The sequence below is a fragment of the Epinephelus fuscoguttatus genome, linkage group LG6 (genome assembly GCF_011397635.1).
Source record: "Epinephelus fuscoguttatus linkage group LG6, E.fuscoguttatus.final_Chr_v1".
In the NCBI taxonomy this organism is placed as follows: Eukaryota; Metazoa; Chordata; class Actinopteri; order Perciformes; family Serranidae; genus Epinephelus; species Epinephelus fuscoguttatus.
In genome coordinates this window covers 30,359,079-30,383,058 of record NC_064757.1, presented here as the reverse complement: position 1 = coordinate 30,383,058, position 23,980 = coordinate 30,359,079, and the positions used below count along the sequence as shown (strand labels likewise).

At 39.9% G+C, this 23,980-nt stretch overlaps 1 protein-coding gene across 1 annotated transcript in view; it reads right to left on the bottom strand.

The window, feature by feature from the left end:
- Positions 1-591: 591 nt before the first annotated feature.
- hsd17b4 (hydroxysteroid (17-beta) dehydrogenase 4) overlaps positions 592-23,980 on the bottom strand; it is a 49,209-nt gene continuing 25,820 nt past the window's right edge. The window contains exons 13-25 of the mRNA XM_049579672.1: positions 14,901-15,013; positions 14,668-14,791; positions 14,444-14,495; positions 12,329-12,400; positions 9,417-9,520; positions 9,269-9,334; positions 8,818-8,887; positions 7,263-7,369; positions 6,944-7,030; positions 6,754-6,840; positions 6,325-6,463; positions 4,361-4,488; positions 592-3,393 (exon numbers count right to left, since the gene is read on the bottom strand). Of these exons, the coding sequence (XP_049435629.1) occupies positions 3,304-3,393; positions 4,361-4,488; positions 6,325-6,463; positions 6,754-6,840; positions 6,944-7,030; positions 7,263-7,369; positions 8,818-8,887; positions 9,269-9,334; positions 9,417-9,520; positions 12,329-12,400; positions 14,444-14,495; positions 14,668-14,791; positions 14,901-15,013 (1,239 nt within the window). The 3' untranslated portion in view covers positions 592-3,303. The remainder of the gene's footprint in view (positions 3,394-4,360; positions 4,489-6,324; positions 6,464-6,753; positions 6,841-6,943; positions 7,031-7,262; positions 7,370-8,817; positions 8,888-9,268; positions 9,335-9,416; positions 9,521-12,328; positions 12,401-14,443; positions 14,496-14,667; positions 14,792-14,900; positions 15,014-23,980) is intronic.

Genomic DNA, 23,980 nt, shown 5'->3' with positions numbered 1-23,980 from the left:
AGGTTGATGCAAACTGTCCTGCAGCTGTTTAGTCTGAAGGAATATAACCCATGAAGCTATCTACCCACAGAACCTTGTTGTGCTGCTGTAGGGAAACAAAATGTACATGAGCTTTGATTTCAGGGAGGACAAACTGAGGAAAAAACCTTTTAGATGAAGCAGATTTATTGCAGTTCTGTATATACATAGATCCATACACTAGGCTTCTCATGATGACTGCATAATCATAGTCTTAGATATGACAAAGGCCACTTTATGAAGAATATCATTCTGTACAAATACAAGTATATTTATGAAACATGTTCATATTTAGGATTATAGACAGTGATCAAAAGGTAGATGTATTGTTGTTTCCTGCTTTGTTTGCCTCTTACTGTGGGCTCACCGTTTTCTTTCTTTTCTTCTCATTATTTCCTGACGTGGGCTCCAACAACCACACTGCTATTTTTGTTTTCCCCACAAATCAAAGTGGTTGGAAAATCATGTGTATTTCTGCAGCAACTGGAGAATAAAATACTTTTTATCAAAGCCAAACTATATGTACTCCTACAGAAACTGGAGAATAAAATATATTTTATCAAAGTAAGTGCTCCCCCCCCCCAGATAATCGCAACACGAAGAGATCAGTTTGTGTCAGGGTGCACGAGCACATGAAACAAACTCGCTCAGCTAAATCAAGTAACACATTCAGCTCTGACTCATTTCTTTTTTTTTTCCTCCCTCCTCAATCTTGCAAATGTGAATTTAATCAGATAATTCTAATTTTATAATAAAGATGTCGTGTAAATCAATGTAAAATATACAGAAAATGTATCAATGTAATAAAAAAAAAAATGTAACAAGAGAAGATGGTTTGCTGTAATTTTGAAAATGGAGGTGTCCATCAAGCCACTTGTTTAATGGATACAGGTCAACTGTAACTATGACTGCAACAAATATTGTCCACAGTGGCAAGTACTGAAGCAGCATATTTAATTTGTTTCTAGTCTTAACTTTCCATTAACTAAAGAGCAAAAAGACCCATTAAAGTTCCTTATAATTGCACTGATATTAAAAATTAAGTCAAGTCTTCCAACCACTCAAAGCACTCTTTACACTTCGAGTCACATTCACACAAGAGTGTAAGAAGCTACCATACACGGTTTCACCTACTACTCAATTTTTTTAACACACTCACACACCAATGGAACAGCCACTGGGAGCAAACTGGGTTTTTAAATCCTGTGTCATCTACAGCTACTTGCTAACTGACTTCTTCACTGCCTTTATTGGCACATTTCTTTGCACACTGCCACTGCAAACTGTCAATCAGCGGGACAAACAGGAACACACAGCATTGTCTTCAGCTAGTAAGCACAAAAACAGACCAAACAGGAAGCTATTCATAAAACTATTGCTCCATTGTCAGGGGTGCAAACTCCTTTTCTGGAAAATTTATGTTAATTTAATGACTTGTGTAGATTGAATTTTCGGCCACTTGAAGCATCAAAAACAAGCTGTGAACTAAAACAGTAAAGTTGTGGAACAGTCAGCAAAACGATGAGCTGAAACTTGCAAAGAAGCTCTGTAAAGCTGAGGAGAGCTGCAGATTCAGGTGATGATTCTCTAAATTCATCAGTCGATCAGTCTTTTAGTCTCAATTACTTTATTTTCATAGAAGAGCAAACACTGAATTTCTTTACAATCACATAATTAGCATTAAAAATCAAGTGTAAATCATTTTTCATAGCTAGCAAACTCTACATTATTATAACATTATTATACATTTCATAACAGTATTTTGAGATTTCAGTATCAGGTACAAAAAACTGCTTCTGATTTAACAGACTGGAGTATGACTGAATTGTAATTGTTCTCATGCCATCCAGTACGTTCACCCAGTACTAGGATGAAATGTGGCTCACTGTAGTAGACACTTGTTTCTCCTGATATCTCGTTGAATCTGAAAACTGTTAATTATTTCCTGTTTTTTAAAGGCAGGTGGGTTAAGTGCACATTTAGCAGGGACGGACCAGGCAGAACCAACCAAGTAAGCTCTAACCAGCTGAAAAGACAGTGAATTATTATTATTAAAACATTTTTTAAATCCTGTTTCCTCCTCCGTGTTGTCAAAGGCTACATTCACATTACAAGATAATGTGGCTCAAATCTGATTTTTTTTCCTCTCATGACTGATTAGTGTAGACACACAGATTTGATTTTTTTTCCAGTAAGATGTCAGCCACTTGTATACCTGTTCCTAAGTGGGATGCATATCTGATCAGTGGTCATGCGACCGCTGTGTGAGTGTTTTACCCATACATCCATGGATTTTCCACGTCATATTTAACTGCAGGCGCAGATCACTCACCATACAGTGTCAGTGTCAAAACGACAGAAGAATATTGATGATCCTAAAGTTTTGGAGGAACTGCTCCTCTGTGAAACCCTCCACTCTGCAGCCCCACCACCTCTGTCCTCCCCTTGACTCCTTCCTCTCACCCGCATCCTCAACATAAGATGAATCATCATCTGATGACGGCAGCAAATCATTTGGGAGGTGAAGCTTTAACCATTTATTTTATTTCCTAAATGCATGGGTCACAAGTGTGATGTTTTTTGTTGTTGTTCCAACATATAGGACGTGATGCGAATGAGCAAGAGGGGATTGTTTCAGTGTTTCCCAATGAAGATGCTTTAATCTGCTCTGTGTGTCAGTCAACAAGCTGAGTTACATGATGCCTGTTTGAGAAAACACTCGTCCTAGCTCTATTTTGGCAAAGCTTTGCACACCTCCGTCGTTGCTTTGGCTCGCTCAGAACTCCCATCGGCTCCCTGAACTTGTTTGTCGCTCGTTGTGTATCTGAACATTTTTTCACACTCCATCCGCCAGAGTTCACTCGCTCGCTCGGTGTACGTTAGTAAGAGGTGTGTGATGTTATTGACTGCATGTGAGGCGTTTCAGGGCAGCGTCCGCTCACACTGATGTCAGATACGGGTCACTTCAAACATGAATGTAAGCAGTCTAGGCAGAAAGATCGATCTTGGGAAAAATCAGAATTGAGCCCTGTGATGTCAACGTAGCCAAAGTGATAAAATAAAGATGACCTCATGTTTGATCAGGTAGTCTTTGTACATTTTAATACCGAAGTTAGAGGTAATTTATATGAGAGAATTCACTCTGAAGTAGTCCTTATCTTACTGGCTGATTTGTTTAGGCGTTTGTACACATTCATGAATCAGGAGAAGTAAAGAAGACAGACAGAGAGAGCTGGTCGGCTGGTCAATCGGTGAAAGAGTCATCTGAGTGGTTGGCTGAGGAGCTCACAGCTTGGCGTAGTCCTTCAGGATGACCTCCAGCTTCTGACTCAGCATGATGTTCCCTTTAACCTTCAGCTTGCCGGAGAAAAACGCCTAAAAAAAAAAAAAGAAAAAGAAAAATACATCTTTGAGAAAGCCACAAAGTCTACTGATTTCTGGCTGTTAGTTGTTTTTCGAGTACACAGGGAGTAAAATGAGGCCAAGGCGCCTGCAGGGAACACAACAACCTCAAATGCAAAAGCAGCAACCAGGGACAAAAGGGAACGTGCGACCGTTGATGCTATGGCGGCAGAACAATAACATAATATTCATATTCATTAGGTTCAGAGATGAGAGGTGCAGCACAAAAGTCTCTTTATCGGGTGATCTCAACCGTTGATGACGTGCGGCGCTTTCCTCGGCTAAAATCAATCATGGGACGGCGGTTATGATGACCCTGGGTGACAGTGAGCAGCATCCTTTTTAACTGCAACTTATCTTTCTCCAGCTGCTCCTTTCATCGTCAGAGAGGATGGAGAAAGACCGAGCCTGAGGGACCTTCAGCACAGCAGCCTGTTGACGCTCTTTGTACAGAGCGCGCACACACTCACACACACACACTGGCCTCAGATCAATATCAAGCGCTCTGGGAAGAACATAAATTCTGTGCAGTGATGGCCACTCCCTCTGACAGATGAGATGCTACAGACATAACAAGTAGTGTCGATTGATTACCCGCGCTGAGTGCTCTCTCAACCCGGCTTGATAGATCATTTTATTTCGCTCTTTTCTGACGTGATGAGATCAAGAGAGAAGTCATTACAGACTGAAGGGCTCTTCAAAGGCACTTTGCCTTTAATTAAAATGTACAAGATGAGATTTTAACGTCGGAAACAAGATGTTAAATATGAGGCTACTAAAAAAGGAAAAATGAAAGCATCTGTTTTAAACTTTATCTTAAATGCTTCCTGTGTGAGCTCACTGTTACTCTATAAATCTGGATTTACACACAAGGCCACTCAGAGGAGCGCAGCATGTAAATAACCCCTTTGATAAACAGATTTGACTACTTGTTTGTTACCTTCTGAGGGTTCAGTTTCCCCTGCACCACCTCCATGAAGTCTTCATCCGACACGGTGAAGGTCACATCCGCCTTCCCGCTGTAAGGGCCTTTGTGCAAGGAGCCGCTGCCATTCTTCAGATCAATGGCTGGGGGGGAAAATAGAAGCAGAGGTAGAAGATTGAATAAATCATAGACGTTTGACAAGTGTTTGACTCGGTCGCTTGACTTTGTTTTTACAACTCACTCGTCCATGGCGTTATTTTGTCTTTAACACAGATGTTGTCCTAGTTTTAAGGGCTGTAAAAAAACAGTTCAAAGGCTGCACAACTTTTTTTGTTGACTGTCTGTTCATTCAGTTTAAACGTGGTGTTCCTGCACAGCTGCAGACAAAGATTACACAACACTAATATTAATATTTGTAGAATTAGATCCAATGGTGGCTGCTTAGGATTGTAGGATTGTTTGTATGCATTTTTATGGATAACATTGATGCTGAACTGATGAGAATACTGTCGAGATATGACACCTTTTATCTTTGTGTCTATAGCTGTGTGTTTTTGGGGACACTATAATATAAGTCATTATATTTCTTAGGTAGTTTGGTAGATAGATGAATAGATCCCTTATTGTCATTGTATGTTATACAATGACATTTTGTTGGAGCAATCCATTCAGCAGCCTATAATTGTTACACATGCACCAACACACACTCGCTCATCATTCTCACAGTCACCTACACACACAGATTCATATCTACATTTTTAAAACAGTTATTGCACAGAGTCCATTATGGCACCGCCACCTTGGGTGTGTGAGGCAGGGGGTGGGGGGGTGGCAATTCCATGTGTGGGGGTGGGGGTCTATAGTTGCTGCAGTCTGTCCACAGCTCTGGGGAAAAAGCTGTTCTGTAGTCTGTTTGTGCGTGTGATAGGGGTTTCTCAGTCTGCCCGAGGGATGGGTGGCGAAGAGGGGGCGTCCAGGGTGTGAGTTTGTGGCCCATGTGAGATGACGGCCCGCGTGGATGTCACAAAGGTTTGGTCGGGGAAAGCTGTCTTGACAACCCGCTCCAGGCCAGCTGTGGTGCAGCCGGACTACCACACTATACATTCATTCATTCATTTTCTGTAACCGCTTATCCTGTTAGGAGCCGCTGGGGGGCTGGAGCCTATCCCAGCTGACACTGGGCAAGAGGCGGGGTACACCCTGGACTATAGCAGAGCTGACACATAGACACAGACAACCATTCACGCTCATATTCACACCTACGGGCAATTTAGAGTCACCAATTAACTTGCATGTCTTTGGACTGTGGGAGGAAGCTGGAGTACATGGAGAAACACAGCACGGAGAGAACATGCAAGCTCCGCACATAGGGGCTCTCCCACCCTGGGTTCAAACCTGGAACCACTTCACCACCGTGCCACCACCACACAGTACAGCAGTTTGTTATTATGCTCTCAATTGTGCAGTGATAAAAGCCGATCAGAAGCTCCTGTGGACGCCTGTTTCTCAGGTCCTCAGGTAAAACATCCTTTGCTGGGCTCTTTTGATGATGTGGGAGGTGTTCAGACTCCAGGTCAGGTCCTCGGCTATGTGCACCCCCAATATTTGGGTGTATTATTTGTGTAATATTTATCATCAGGAGCAGGATCAGAAATAATCTCAAAAGAAATCTGTCTGTAGTCTTGCTAAACAGTGACCCTGAGAGATCCCCAGTTGTTGCAAAGCTTTTAGTCCTTAAATAAAAACCCACATTTTGTATTAAGATGTGAGATGGTTTCAGACCTTTTAAAAGTCTGTACAAAGTCATTTAGTGTATTAGCAAATCAAAATGTAATATAATAACATAATATTAAATCCTCTTAAATCTGACATACCATAAACTGCCTCACTTTATATTATACCCAGACAAAAAAGACCTGAGTTCAACTGATACTTGTCCCAACAAGGCAATGTATCTGTATAACACTCAGTGCACTCACTCCACTGTGCAGCCGTCTTGCCGTCATTGGTGATCTCCCAGCCAAACACAGCATTCACCTTCTTGACCAACTCTGAGCCCACGTCTTTGATACGACGGCCGATCTCTGCAAACACAAGCTCACTCTGAAGGCCCCCCGCCTGCACACAGGTAGGGAGAACAGAAATACTATTTATGTCTGTTTTCACATCACAGATTTGTCAATATACACACATATATAAAAAGAACGATTAAAAAATATATTAAAAATAAATGAATACAATTTCAAAAAGAAGGAAAGAAAGGAACAGTAACATCTGAAAAGTACAAATTAATTTTGTATGAATTATCTACAGAACTACAGGGAAATGAGCTCCAGGTCTCTCTGAGGGAATTTTTAAAGAGAAAAGAAAGACTGTTGTTTGAATAAGGCATTTACAGAATGACATACTTGGGTGACAGTTTCTGGAGAAGCCTCTGATGTGCCGTGTAAATCAACGTAGGCCCCAGCTAGCACAACGGCTTCGGTCTCCTTCACCTGGATGAAAGAGAAGAGCACTGATCAGACACATCATAAAAGACCAGAGAAGTCTGACTCATTTATCCACAGATCTGTGATGATGATTGTGATCCACACTGACTTTGCACTGGATGTGAATTCTGTTGCCTTCCTTCCACATCTCAGTCTGTAGTGACTGACCTGGCATCACTGGCTTTGCAAAGCGAACCTGAGAAAAGGACATTTTTATAACATGTGACCAGACTTCATATAAACCACATTCATCAAGCATTTAAGCCTCATGGTTTCAGTTTTACAAGTCCCCAAATTAATGCAGCCACTTCTCTTGAATTACTCCTAAGTGCCACTGAAAAATAAACCCATTCACACAAGTGGTTCTTGCATGAGGCCCAGTGACTTATAAAGTCAATGACAGGGTTTAAATCACAGGTAATGCTTACCTTGATGGCCTTGAATCTGGAGGGGTCGTTGTCGGCAAACTGCTTGAGGACATGTCTCGCAGCAAAGCCGAACGAGCACAAGCCATGAAGTATGGGAGCCTTGAAGCCTGAAGCCAAAGAGCAGTTTTGAGTATGGTGTGTTGAAAGCAGCTACAGGAAGTTTTTAATTATGAAAGAGTCTCAGTTTAATGCTGATGCCTTTATATGACATCAACCAACAAGACCATCTGTGTGAACACTGGCTATTTCTGTGTCATTAATCTTAACGCCTGTCCTTAAGTCTGACTTCCCATAAAATCAGAAACAATTTACAGCACGCACACCCTAAGAGCCTACCTTACACTTTCTCAGCTAAACTTTTGCAGTGAGTTGTGTATTGGCCGTTTAAAAGGAAGAAGGAGAATTTAGTGGTTATGGCTGATACTACAACTACAACTAAAAATAAGATAAGAAGGGCTGAGGGACACCGATAGCCAAGAGCACGGTCAACCTTATTCAGACATTCAACAGATGGAGAGAATTGCAGGATTTGGAGGGATTCAAAAGTGAACTGGCTCACTTCCTCTAAAACAGGTATGTAGTATGAAAAATTGTAAAAATAAGTTGCATCTTTCACTGCTAATACAAATGAATAGTTATAGAGTGCTGCAGGGATGATGGTTTTTTTGTGGGCCAACATGGAAGTTAGCTTCGCCCTGGTTCCCTCATCAAAGAAGCCTGTGGGATTTTTCATTTGGATTGTTAATTAATAAACAAATAAATAAGCTGTGTGGCAAACCAATGTTTATGATTCTTACAAGTTTTGTTCAGCAAACAAACATTATAGCAACATTAGGCTATAAACAAACACACCACTGTTGCATGACTTAACGTTACCACCACAACAAGGCTTTAGCCATGTTTGGCGTGATGACATTTCATAGTCTTATTTAACCACTGTCTTTTTAAATGGTAAATGGACCTGCACTTGTATAGCCCCTTTCTAGTCTTCCAACCACTCTCTACAAGTCACATTCACCCATTCAGACACTGGAGGCCGAGGCTACCATACAAGGTGCCACCTGCAATTCACTTTTTAACACATTCACACACCGATGGAACAGCCAAGGTTCAGTATCTTGCTCAAGGATCCCTAAAAGCTTTAATTCACAGGTGGCTTATTAACTGACATATTTTATGCCACATCACAGGGTGTGAAAGTCTAAGCTTGTTTTAACCACAGACCTTATTTCAGGCATTTAACCAAGATCCCATTCAAAAAATCTGATGACTTCAAGATGAGGGAACGAGGAGTGCAAAAATGCTAACTCATTTCCAGGTTTAGCACTCATCCCTGCACCACTCTATAAGCAAAACAGGAAGCTGTTTATAAGTTACGTTACAACCTGTTCACCCACTGGCAGTAAAAACTACTGTTCTGTATTTTAAAACCTAAATGCAGAACCTTTAAAGTATTAATGGGATCAAAACACATCACTTGACTTAAGTTGACCAAAATAAATTCAGACACTTCTGATGGAAAACCCATCAGGACACAACACACACAGACTCTCACCTCCCATAGCGGCAAAGCTGGGGTCTATATGAAGAGGGTTCCAGTCTCCGCTCAAACGGTACAGGGCGGCCTGCAACCGCAGGGGAGACACATATTGTTTAGATCTATATCTAATTCATAAACCCCTGAACTTTTCATACACAAATGTGGGATGAAATTAAATTATCATGAAGGCAACAGAAGAGATACCTAAAATAAGAATGTCTTTGAAGTGATACAGTTGCAGTCATTTAAATTGCTCAAGGGACTTCGTTTTTTTAATCCTCCCTTTCTTTTTTTAATTTTCTGCTGCATCATACACTCGGTGTTTGAAAACCTTGTTCAACACTTCACATTTTGTCTAAAGCATTAAGGTTATTTCACAGGCACAAAACAATATGTCCTATTTTCACCCACACATCATCGATGCAGCTGATTTATTCCACAGCTGAACCCACACAGACACACTCACTTGGTCTCTCGTGGTCGAATCAATCACCACAGCATCTGGTGCCCGTTTAGGTGGGGGCACGGCAGCCTGGAGGAAATAAAACAAATCAAATATGAGGCAGCAATAACTCCCAGTGTCTTATTTTCTGACTCAAACACCAAATACGTACTTTGGCTTTTTCAGAGGTTCTCTTCCCTCCAAACCCTCCAGCTCCGACCACAAACACTGAAAACTGGTTGTAGCAAATCAGCTCGTTGCCGATGAAGGTGTTCACTGTAATGTATATACATGAAACTATATTTAATTTGATTATAACATTACTGAGTAAGGAACATTACTGTTGGACCCTGGCAGCTAAATTTAGAGCAGAGCACTATGAAGATCAGATGTGAAGCACTTTGTTTTACAAACACATATTTTTTATGTTACTGCAATGAAGCACTTTCTTCGATTTAATAAAAATCAAATCAAAATATCTTAGATATTTATCACAATTTGAAAATTCTCTCGGGCGGCACGGTGGTGTGGTGGTTAGCACTCTCGCCTCACAGCAAGAGGGTTGCCGGTTCGATCCCGGGCGTGGGAGCCCTTCTGTGCGGAGTTTGCATGTTCTCCCCGTGTCAGCGTGGGTTCTCTCCGGGCACTCCGGCTTCCTCCCACAGTCCAAAGACATGCAGATTTGGGGACTAGGTTAATTGATAACTCTAAATTGTCCATAGGTGTGAATGTGAGCGTGAATGGTTGTTTGTCTCTATGTGTCAGCCCTGCGATAGTCTGGCGACCTGTCCAGGGTGTACCCTGCCTCTCGCCCGATGGAGCTGGGATAGGCTCCAGCCCCCCCGCGACCCTCAAGAGGATGAAGCGGTTAGAAGATGAATGAATGAATGAATGAAAATTCTCTCACTGAATTGTTGAAATGTTATTTATCCACCGCATAATAAAACCCTTCAATGATGACGAAATGTGCTTGAATCGTTAAAACACATAACTAAGAAAAATTAAAATGGAATAAAAAAAAATGAATGAAACAGAATCTGGAAAAAAAATTAAAACAGATTTTACAGGGCTCTATTTGAGAGACGATGAGAAATTAGGAAGAGATGCAACAAAGGTCCCATGTGCTTAGGGTTGCAGCGATATACGGGTTTCAAGGTCTACCATGATAAAAATTTGACAGTTATCTTACCGTGTACATTTGCTGATCTGCGATATTGAAAACAAAAATGCACCTTCCTTTATTTTGGTTATTTTCTAAGAGGAGACTTTGTACACATACTTCCATCAACACAATGGTTTCAAGTTTCAATTACAACAACAAAATGTTTGTTTAACCAACAATAACCATTATTTTTTTCATTTCTTAAAGGCTCATTTTGACTGATAATAATATAAATTCTGTGATATTGTGATCCTGTGAAACTTTCTTAGACGGTTATCGTACCGTGAAAATCACATACCGTTGCAACCCTACTCTTGTTGCACCTCATGGTCTCAACACCTACAGGGGATGTCCCATGTTTTGTGAGCAGGTCCCTGATTTGTTTATATGTTGTGCACATTTATGATGACACACATGGATGTGAACAAGTGTGTGACAACACGATAATTGTCTCTGAAATGTAGTTGAGTAGAAATGTTGAGGAGTACAAAAGGAAACACTCAAAATGATACGGTACTTCATGTATTTAGAGTAGGTAAGTTCCACCACTGACTCTTCTATATTTTTAGTGAAGTAAATTATAACTGAACTCAAACTACAGGTTAATCCAGTACGAGCTGATGCATTAACTACATTACTCCCAAACAAAACTGACTTGCATCTTCCCATCAGTGTCTCCCAAATGCATAAGTGCTGTTCCGCTGAAGGATCACAAGCACATCTCTTCTGGTTTTGCTCAACATTACATAACTTTTTGACAGCAATTTCTGAGTGGCTCTCAAAAGCCTGTTCCAGAGACATTCAGCCCAACCATGACCTGCCGTCTTTGGTCGCTCTGCACAGACCTCTGAGCTGCTGTATGACATGCAGATTGCTCTGAATTTAGGAACGATGGTTGCTAAGAAACTTATTCTCCTCACCTGGAAGTCTACCACTTCACCCTGCTTTGGCTCAAGGATATGTTGTGTATTATACATGCATAAAGACTGCATCCAAACAAACCAGACAGAACAGACTGGAGAGAATTTGAGGACATTTCTTGACATAGTGTCATTACTCCACTTCCACAGGGACTCTGACCTGCCTGGCTGCATGAAGGGTTCTGGTGTTTAACTCGATTAGTGTTACGTTACCTTGGTCTTGAGATGGTGACTGTTTATGTAATCTCGTAAACTGGCTGGCAGCCTTTTTATTTTGTTCTGAAACTAAAGTACATTTCTGCAGCATGCAAACCCAACAATGTGCAGTGGACGTTGACTAAGAAGGGGCAAAAGTGATGACATCATTATGTTAGTATTGCTTGTGTGAAACAATACACACAGCGAAGAGCCACATTTCCTCATCACAGCACATCTACAGTAAAATTAGAGCAGCAGGAAACAGCCACATGGAGGCCGACTGCAAAGAGACAATTAGCAGCTGTCACAAAGAATCAAACCCAGTCTGCTGTCGACACACTGGCCGCTTAATTTCATTAGGTCACTTCAAAATATAACCAGGTATAAATACAAATAAAGCTGCATCTGCAGGACGTTGCTGTGACGTGTTGTCTCACCCAGAAATAACTTTCACTCGAGAAGGATAACGGAGGCCGACTGGTTTAGTGTGTATAAAGAAATTACATCCCTGTGTGAATCCTCAGGGAACCGCAGGTCCCATGTTATTTGTTTTAAGTCGGATTAATTATAGATCAGAGCGGTTCTAATATCATCCGTCTCTATGGAATTGTCAAACAAAAATATGATCCGTTCTCGGTCCATTATTTCAATCCCTGCAGACACAGACTGAAAATTAACTTTCATTAATTCAGCCTGAGAGGCAACTTTCAGGAAAAGACACATTAAAGTGGTGAAAACAAATGAATGTGGAATAAATACACTATATGATAAAAGTTATTCACCCTGGAGGGGGAAGAAACTCACCATCCAAGAGGATGAGGGCTCCGGATCCTTTGTCCAAAATGTCTGCTACGGTGGCCTCAGAGGTGAGAGTGCCTGAAAAGGTATTTTATCCATTTAGATTCTCCTTTAATAAAGTACCATGATTAAGTCCTGTAAGTACTTTATATTACCAAACCAGCTCCGTATTTCATGACACGACTGCGCACATGTATCATTATGTTCAAGTCACAGAGCTATTTGAAAAATCTCCTCAAGGTTAACAACAAATTTATTTATTTATTTTATTTTATTTTCACAAAACTCACAGGCTCTTGACACTTGATTTTTCTGCTCTACAGCTGAAACAGTTAGTCCGTTTACTATATCAACTATTTTGATAATCACTGAGGTCAAATTTTAAGCAAAATGCCAAACATTTCATGCTTCAGCTTCTCCAATATGAGGATACTTCCTCATCTTACATTACAGATAACTGGACATTTTTGGGGGTTTGCACTCTCAGTCAAACACAAACTATTTGAGCTTAAGATTAAGACGGTAATTTATCACTGTTTTCTGATGTATCAAAGTGCCCTGAACACCTCCAGCGGGAGGCATCCAGGAGGCATCCTAATCAGATGCCAAACCACCTAAACTGACCCCTTTCGACGCGAAGGAGCAGCGGCTCTACTCTGAGCTCCTTACTCCATCTCTAAAGCTGAGTCCAGCCACCGTTCTGAGGAAACTCATTTTGTCTGCTTGTATCCAAGACCTCATTCTTTCAGTCACTACCCAGAGCTCGTGACCATAGGTGAGGGTTGGGATGTAGATGGACCAGTAAATCGAAAGCTTTGCCTTCCAGCTCAACTCCCTCCTCACCATGACGGTCCGGTGTAGCGGCAATCCATCTCACACGAATAAGACCCTGAGATACTTGAGCACCCTCACTTGGGGCAGTAACTCTCTCCCAACCCGTTTATTAACCTTATAGAAAAAAATGTGCTCTATTTGTCTGTTTTTGAGTTTTTTCTAAATCTTAAATTAGTCATCTAGTCCAAATTTATACTTCTGTTAAAACGTCAGGGCAGTTAGTCATTATGAACATCCCTATGACTGATACAATATACGACTGATAAAAAAAAAAAATTTCAGTTAGTGTACAGGTCAAGCCAGAAGTTATTAGGGGTGTAAATCACCAGCTTCATCACGATACAATATTATATTGATTTGTTTGGATGATGATACAATGTTTGCCGATATCACAAAGTCTGTCATGATATGATTTTGATTCGATTTGATTCAGGAGCCTGTGATCGATATGAAGCGACATCATATGCCCATCTAACACAATCATTTACATCAACTCACAAAAACAACTAGAATATGATTTGACCATTTTATTTCTGAGCTCTGTTTGTTGTTTGAGCAAAGGCGCGCTTGCCCAGAAATGGTGACACAGACGTACTATGTGAATTTCAAAATAAATGTGTATCTTTAAGATGACGATATGGATCAATGTTTTCAATTTGCATCGATATAATCGGATCGTTAATCAATGAATTGATGTATCGATGTGGATCGATGTATCGTTACACCCCTAGAAGTTATATCATTTCCGACTTCTATCTTTCTTTGAATTATAAAACAACACAATTTTGGAAACAGGTTTAAAATCTTTTTCATAATGCGGTGGACGATATGCAGATACTTTCTTGAAATATCCTCAAAATAACAGCGAGTGTTGTTAAACCACCTTCTGGGTTTTTAATTGATCATCAGGGATTATCTTTTAGAACAACAAAAGCTTGGCTCTGTGACTTGAATGTCATGATAATACATGAGAGGCACAAACTGGAGCCAGACTGGACCATATGTAGTCATTTTCTCAGTATGGGCATGCTATATGAAATATAATCACAGATAAAAATCAATCATGGCTTAAGAGGTAAAATGGCCCCAAGTCTTAATTATCTATTAAACTCAACCTACTCCCCATTACATGGCATACACACAGTAACATAAATCCAGGTAAAATGACTCATTTAGGCTCTAAAATTGCTTTAATTGTACTTTTAATGATGTAAAATCGACTGTAATTACATTAAGTTCTTATGTGCAATAAACTGCATGTGCTTTAACAGCAGAAGAATGAAATACCTGAGGTTGGCAAAGGTTTGTAAAGCTCCAGATACTGCTCTCCATGCAATACCTGACACAAAACATTAGAACAGCTGTGATATACAATATACCTGAAAGCCTCATTAGCACAACTAATGTGTGCAGGGCTGTGTGAAATATACCATATGGATACAATATGCATATGCACAACAATGTCACACACACAAACAGACTTTTTAGACATTATGTGTGTGTTTTCTGACCTGTGTGAAATCTATGTCGAGTCCAGGTATTGAGCTGAGCCCGCCTCCCATCATGGCTGCCTGGGCGGGAATGACCCCGAAGGTGGGGATGCAGCTGAAGCTTTCATGACGCTCATACAGGAACCTATATGAAAACGTTAACAGTGAAAAGTCACACTTGCACAGGCCTGTGATGGTAAGCATGGGTAGATTTAAGTACCAAAGTAAAGTGAATCCTTTTTTTCCCTACACACCTGAGATGGTCTGGGTCCTTGGTGGACATGCCGACCCCCAACGCGTAGAGGATACACTGGATGTGGTCGAAGTTGAATGTGGTCGGTGGTAGTTTTTGTCCCACTGCCTCAGACTGAGAGGAGAGAGTGTCAGCTTCTTGGACATAACAACATACTGAGGGCAGAATATGAAAGAGGTATCCTGTAATTTAGACAGGGCAAACGAATATGCAATTTTAAGGGTTTGCAGAAAAGTAATAAGGTTCACACCACGGTAGATTAGCTTCACAGCTCAACCCCTGAATACAAATGCATTAATAAACACTGCACATACAGTCAGAGTGGATTAATCAATTATATAGGTGGAGCCCAGGCACTAAGTGAATAAACAATTAATCAATCTTTGTTTATAGGGCACCTTTCTAATCAGTTATAAAGAGCTTTTTATTGACACTAGCAGCATGGCTCTAAGGATGGCAATGTCAGTCAGCCAGTTGTTCAACACTTTGATTCAGACTATAATATCTACGCAACTGTTACATAGATTGCCATGAAATTTTGTCATGGTCATCAGAGGTTGACGCCTGCTGGCTTTGGTGATCCCCTGACCTTTCCTCTAGCGCCATGATCAGGTTAAAGTTTTCATTTCTCCCAGGAAATATCAAAATATCTACTGATTGGACTGGCACTAAATCTTGTACAACATTTATGGTTCCCAGATGATGAACCCTGATGAGTTTGGTGATCCCCTGTAGTGTTGTCAAAGATATTGATACATATCAGTTTTGAATATTTGAAATTTTCAATGCTAATTTTCTGCAGCTGCACTCGCTCACTTAGTTCACTTAATTTTTCTCTGGGAATCAAAAATAGTGCTGAATATTGCTATTTAATTTAATTAATTTTATATTATTTCATTTTATATTATATCAGATTTTTATTTTATTTTATTTTTAAATTTAATTTTCAAAAGTTAGAAATTAAAGTATCGCACTAATCCCGTGATATGTTAAACTAGATGGTGAACACGGTAAACATTACACCTGCTTAGCATTGTCATAGTTAACATGTTAGCATGCCAACATTTGCATTTAGCTCAAAGTACAGCAATGTCTGAATGCCATGAATGTACTGAGATAAAGTAAGAACCTCCTGCATGGCTGTAGACTCTTACATTTCTTGAGATGGCGATGATAAAAAGAGTAAACGCAATAAAGGAACCTGTAGGAATAGTAGAATTATTTTCCAAAACAAGTTTAAGTGTATTAAAGGCAACAAAAACAACTGTACGATCAGGTTAAAATAATTATCAGATTGAACATGGGTGTAAAGTTTGTTGTGTAGTTGTTGTAGTGTTTGTGTATTTTAAAGTCCTCAAATGTGTCCGTAAAATGAATATTAATGCACGAAACCAAAAATGGTTGACCTCCTGTCAGGAGACAAAAAAAAAAAATCATAAAGTTTTAATACATTCTTAAAGATGAGAGTAATGATTTTTACCAAATATCTTGGACATCAAAGGAACTTTATCCCAACCCTGCCGTGCATTTTGGGGCACCAGTCACTACAGAACTTTGCAATTTTTGCCAGTTCTTAAGTGTGTGCCACTTTTCATGAGTTTTCCAGCATCCCAGGCCCCTCAAAAATGTGATTGCACAGCAGAAAAATAGTTTCTTGCCCACAACCCCAGTATATTACTGAACTTCTCTGCCCCTACTCCAACTACCAGTCTCTTAGATCCTCAGAACAATGTCTTTTAACTGTCCTGCGATCGAGGCCGGTGGGTAAGGATGATCATGCCTTTGCAGTAGCTGCTCAAAAGCTCTGGCATAATCTTCTACTCTCAATCAAATCCTCCCCCTCCACTGACACTTTTAAGACAAATCTTAAGACATACATGTTTTCAATGGCCTTGGGTTGTTTGTAGTGGTTTTGATATTTTAGTATTTCAACATCTTTTTTTTTTTTACATGTGCAATTGTTCTACCCAGTGTTATTCTGTTCTATATTTGTGTTCATGTTATATTGCTATATACGTGTGTGTGTGTGTGTGTGTGTGTGTGTGTGTGTGTGTGTGTGTGTGTGTGTCATTCTCTTAATGTGTATAGCACTTGGGTCAACTGCCGTTGTTTTTAAATGTGCTACAAAAAAACTTGATTTGATTTGACTTGATTCGAAAATGCAGAAAAAAGAGTTTGCATGATCCCCTGTTTGATTTAATCTGTGATCATCAGCAGTAATGTATCTGAGGACCTGTGGGATCTCACAGAGTTAAAAGGAATCAGCAGTTCAGAAATATCCTCCTGGGCCGGACCAGGCAGAGCTTTGTATGTGATCAGCACAATTTTAAAACAGATCCTAGAGTTGACTTGTGGCCAGGGCAGGGAGGCCAGAAAATGGAGCGTTGTTCAATTTGTGCTTGCACTTCTGTTAACGAGCAGCCTGAAAATGGACTGAACAGAGGATCGCAGTAATCAAGTGTTAATGACACAAAGTCACGAGTGCCTTTAAAAGCTCAGGGAGGTGGAGCCCTTGGTTGTATTGTAAATGTTTTAAAAGCCTTATTAATCCCAGCCTGAGAACCTCTGGCAGAGCTTTCTGATACTTCAAGACTCAAACTGATCATGAATTTTCCATCACGGCTCCTGCGGGATTTGGAGAAACCTGCACCAACGAAACTCATTACAAAATAAAGACCATCTTTTTAAATTCTTAACATTCACTTCTACAATTAATTTAATATTTAGTATCTGCCTTTGATATCTTATTTATTTCTTTTAATGATTTTTTTTTCTATTTTTTTTCTATGTGATGTGTTAAAGCACTGTGTAAACATCATTTTTTGCAATACAATAGTAAGGAGTTTGAAAATACTAAATAGTCATGAGTTGATTTTTCATATTTTATTTATTTAGTTAACTGTTCAAATATATTTTCTGCAGGTTTTATCTGGTACTAAATAACTTGAATAACTTGATAACTTAAATTTAGCATGACTTAATCAACTGTAACTAAAAGAAAACTATCTATAAAACCATCTCGGTTCATCTTTCCACTGTTCCATCAATCACCAACTCTGGTTTGGTGAACCCCATAATTCATCCAGTTAGATGTGACAATATGCTGGCTCTATGTGTTCAAATTTAGGGCTCCTCCCCTTACAGTCGACCAAACATTAGTGGACCAGAAAGGTCATTAGTCAGCAAGATTTCATTTGTCGCTTAGTCACATAAAAATGATAAAACCCTTATTAGGAGCTGCACCTTGTCAAAATAATCAATCCTATATGACGCAACCATGTGGGAATTTAATTTGAAAGGACAGACACAAGAAGAGGCCACACTCAGCAGTCAGACGGGATGTTACAAACCAATGTTACAAACCAATCACAGCCGACAGATATCTTTCCCTTCTCCTGTAAATATTCAGTCTGATAAATATGGAAAACATGATCATGTTAGTGCAGGACTACCCAGAGCTTTACATGTGTCCCACGGACGATAGGTCTACACACTTTTAAGCTGGCACAGTAAAGGCACAAGTGAAGCACCAAGCACCCAACCTCACATTTTCCAGGCAGTTAAAGATTCAGCATGTGTACGGCCCCTAATTTCCAGGCCTGGTACCTGCGGTTATTCCACAGGCTAGTTAATAACATGTCGGGCAGGAAATCCAAAGTGTGGGATCATTTTGAGAAGGTGAAGGATGAACCCAAGGTGATATGTAAACTCATCTTCATTGGTCGACTACAAACATGACGTATCATCTGAAACATGGAAGTAGCTACATGCCCATTAGCCACTTAGCACAATCATTACTGCTTTGCCGACAGCGTCATTAACAGGCGGCTCGCTCAGTGTGTGACGTGCACTTGTAGATAAAATATAGGCCTATATTAATGAAGGTTCATTAGTACAGTTTTGTATTTCTCTGTAATGTAGCACAGTGTTAACAATGTTACTGATACTATTCTTTCTCACACCTTCAACTCAAACCATTGTGTTGCCCCGCCCAAAATATATCATTTAATAATTAAATCAATATCATAAACATGGGGGCGACTAGTCGACTAATGGCCCTAAATGACGAATATTGGTCAACTAGGAAAATTCTTAGTTGGAGGCAGCACTATTAAAATTACTGATCGTTTCAATGGAGCCTGGTTGGTTTGGCGATGACGGGGCTGTTTCTGTTAAACAAAAAGGATCTTATTCTTTAACAAAAAGGTCTATCTCTGAAGGTATACTTTCAGTAAGTTATCAGACACTTAAAATAACAATCTAAACCTGTCAGTGGCAAAAACAAGCACTTTTAACAGACGTAAATCGACGGTGTGGACATTGCAGCCTGTTTTGCCGCAGCCTTGCTTAATAATGGACCAGTTTCATAAATTCTTGTTCCCATTAGAGTCATTAGACACAAAAACCTGGGAAAATAGAGTCCAGGTTGAAAAATCCTAACCTTATCCTTTAAGTGGCCGGGCCAAATGGAGAAGGAAAAGGGGTGAAAAGGAAGATGAGTTTTCAAGGATATTAAATCCACCCATACAGGCCACACTTCAGCTGGCTCCTTTACATCAAATAGTGTTATTAAATCAGAGAAATCATCTATAAAGAGATATTTCTGATCCTCAAACCTAACTGACTCTCATTCAAATATCCGGTGAAGCACACAACATACATACATCTATGAGAACATTACAAAGTAGTCCTGCGGTTAGTCATTTTTCATATTAACAACCACTGTGCTGAGCCATTGTTCAAAACAATATTGCCTGGCAGAATGATGTGATTCACACTCTGAATAACACCACCTCTCAGCAGGTCGAAAATCACTGTAAAGCCTCTTTTTAATTAAAAGATGTGGGAGATATTCTGTTTTCGGAACAATTCCAACATCCCTGAAACTGGGGATTTAATATTATACGCTCTCGCACACACACACAGAGATCTAAGCTACAGTGGAGAAGCTAGAACAAAAAAACATGTGGGTGTAACGTCAAGTTAGTCAGTTACTTGGGGAGATGAGGAAGAAAATCTTTTTATTAAGATTAAAAACTGTCTTGTAGCAAAAGTGATTTCTTTTTTGGGGCGTCCTGGTGGACTTGAGATTCAAGGGACTGAACATGTAACTGCGACATCCACAGATCGAGTCCAAGGGGACGTTACATCTTTCCATTGCTTGTTTTGTTTGACCAATAGTCCAAAGCAAAAGATATTACCATCACATAATGCAGGCCTTACACCAAATGACTTTTCAAGCAGTTTCATTGTTGCAGACAAATTCTAAATTTGTCAGAATAAAGTCATGAGTACTACCTCAGGTAGTGCATGCTCCTGTGATCTCAAATTGTTTGGTGTAAGATGTGATAAAACTCAGTCCAAGCTGTCTTAAAACACATACTGTAATACTCTTCTGCGATCCAGCTAACATCACCATCTGCCCGCTTGACTGCCTGCTTTTTTTTTTAACTGCGTCTTGTAAGGTGTCCTTGAGTGCTTTGAAAGGCGCCTATAAATAAAATGCATTATTAAAACTTCCATTAATAGCCCGGGCTACTATTTGCTTCAATCACTGAAATCAACAAGCCTATATTTGGGAGAGGCCTTTAATTCCTTTCACTCTAAACTGTTGCTCAGCAAATATGGGAAATAAAATCAAACTGTTTATTCAAACCAGTATGAATATTAATTGTTTGAAAATTAAGCTTCAGATAATATATCAGTTATGAATCATTCATTACATTTAGCTCCGACAGACAGAGCACAGAGACTTGTTACGGCACTAAAGATTACGGCACCCTGCATATCGACACAACCCCGCTTTATCCTGTTAAAACAATATTCACAACTTTATGAAAAACCCTTTTGATTCTTTTGATCTGAGGACCCTTACGGACTTAAATAACATAAATAATTTACAGGGTAACTGAGGAATGGACACATGATTTGAGGTAGCCAACAACCCGCTTTTATACATCCGAAGAACTTCTATTAAAAAAATAAACTGCTTCGCATCCAGACCAGGCCTCTAATTGAGACAGGCCTTTATTTGTCAAAATGTGTAGCCACACCAGGCTAGTAAAAGGGACTGGGTGTTTAACTGGGACTAGACTTTAAATTGAAGTTTTACAGTATCCTAAGTTTTTTAGTTTTGTCTCATAAAATACTTATGTTTGATGACGTGAGCGTTGTCGACAACCATTAAGTGTGCTCTCTCCAGCAACAAAAAGCAGCCAATTGGGTAGAAAGACAACATGGAGGGGACTCTGAGGAGGCGCAAAACCGTGAACAAGTCCTGGTTCTTTTGGACTGTGGAAAACTGGTGGAGTTGTGGAGTGAACAATAGTTCATGCTTAACTTGACGTGTATCTGATCAAAATCTCCTCCTTCTAAAATAACACAGTTAACCAACAAAGGCTGGCAGCGAGTTGAGGCACATAAACACAGTTTATATTTAAAGATTATATTGATGCTGATCTGACAAGAATACTGTCAACATATAACGCCTTTTATCTTGTGTGTGACTAAGACTTACATTGTCTTTAGATGAGGGAGGGCGTCAGTGTTTAGTCTTTTAAAACTATTTTCAAAGTCCTCCAGTGTATGGTAGACAAAAGACAGAGACAGGCTGCATATCCTCACAGTTCAGAAGCTTAAACTGAGGATTGTTGGGGGGGGGTTTCAGGAAAAATGACAAACAGATGCCAATTAATTGATAATAATTGTATTTGTGTTACTGAAACATATCTTGCTGTATTTTTCATATCAGACATACAGCAAAGTCTTGTAATCTCATTTGGAAGTGGACTAAATAGGTCAATATGACACAGGAATAAAAATTAACTTACTAATGAACTCATTATATTGCACACATAAATGTATTTGCATTAACGTTACACCAAGAGAATACAATTGCACATGACGTGACTGCACAGAGCAAAACTAACCTTGGAAGAGCTAATGTGATAATTTGCATGGCATGAAATAAATATAAGCACAGCAGTAGCACAGTGTGCTGTAATTTAAGTAATACATTCACCATACTACGACAAGGACAAAGACACACATGCGACTAACACAATATGTGTGTGGCACTGCACAAATGCACAAAACACACACACACACACACACACACACACACACACACACACACACACACACACACACACACACACACATTTAGCAAAAAGCTAAGTCAGCTGAGGACACAAAGGTGATGTTTGTCTTGAGGGTACACTGTGACTCTGTCCCAAATCTCCAGTCCAGACAGACAAACACAGCACACACACACACACACACACACACCCCTGCCAGAGACACAGCGGAGACCAGAGAGGATACCCGAGACAGAGTGTACATCATTTAACATTTCAGGTCCTGAATCATGATATTATTAAAGCAGGATAGTGAGTAACATTAACACCTCACAGGATATAAAAGAGAGTTCATCACAAGTGAGTCACGTTGCATTCTAAAATGTTCATGTCTGGTTTCTACCATACACCAACTGAAAGACTAACAATTAGAAGAAGAGGACAATTACCTGCTCTATTTACACACAGGCTCAATCGCACATTAGTGTGGAGCTGGCAGGACAACATCCGTTTAATGTCCGATCCAACCGATTTGGACGTTTGCGTTCTCACATACAGCTCCTCTGGGTAATGTCTGGATAATTCCAGGCTTGCAGTGCGTGTGTGAAAGGGGCTTCAAATATAAAATGGGTACTGATATGAAAGTAGAGTTAACCATGCAGCATTATTGAAGTCTTGGTGCATTTAAAACAGAAGTGACAGCACAGAGTATAACAATTATGTGGATCACTTTAGACAGTTTCAAACTTGCCAACATAAACCTTCTAAATGGCTCCATTTGTATTTTCTGCTGAAATATTTGGCAACATGTTTTATGTGAACGACATCTGCTGACAAGAAGTAAACATGGACCCAAGCCTTTGCCTGGCAATGAAGTCCTAGTGAAAATGCTCATGTCACGAACATAAAAATCAAACCGGGCTGAGCAAATGCTGCCTCAGTTAGTTAGTTTTTAGCCCCCTAAAAAAGGCCCACTGAAACAAAAAATTGTATCAGTTTAAGTGTATGCCCTATTTAGAATATTTTAACTGCTTTACCTCACCGTCAGACAGCGTTTTCCAACAGGGAATGAAAGCCGTAATATAAAAGCCAACAGACTCCATTGGTAAAAACAGTAATTTGACTTCGCAGAACACGAGTTGCTGGTCTATTGCTGCCTCAATAGACCTTTTTCACAGCAGACATTTTGCCTTGTCATTGTAGGAAAAGCACAGGTGTATTAAATGGCATCAATGATGGCTGCATTCCACTCATGACAGGCTTTGACATTGTGCATGCTGGCACACTGGAATAGCTTACTGGGACACTAATTGGAACTCAGCCACTGTTAATGCTATCAGTTTCACCTGTGCTTTTCCTCCGATGACTAGTCAAAATGTCTGCTGTGAAAAAGGTCTATTGGTAAGTGTGGGTAAAGGTAAAGTGGAGCTAATACTCAAATGCAGCGTACATTTACACTGATATTGATATTTTTTTAGGTGGCTAAATACATCTTGCTGCAGCCTCGTCTACAGCAGTAGGCCTACAGTGCTTTGCATCCGTGCTGGTAGAGTTGCTTTGTCAAAGATCATAGCACAGCAACATACTATATAAAATAAGCACATCAGAAATGTCAGATAAGTCGCACCACTGAGTTTAAGTATCCATGCATCCATTTTTGTAACCGCTTATCCTCTTGAGGGTCGTGGGGGGGTTGGAGCCTATCCCAGCCGACATTGGGCAAGAGGCAGGGTACACCCTTGACAGGTCACCAGATGTGTTTAACTATATATGTTTAAATGTTACAGTTATGGCCGAAAATGACAACAGAAATCAACAAGTTTGCAGATTTGACATATCCCTACAACTGTAATCGACTGCCTGTTGTCTACCAAGGATAATATATTTTATATTTTCCTTGTTACTTACAAGGGGGTGATTGTTGTTAGTGCAACGTCACGTCAATTCAGTCTATATTGTTCACATTTCAACACATTTTGTAACTGCTTTGTACTTCAGTTTTATG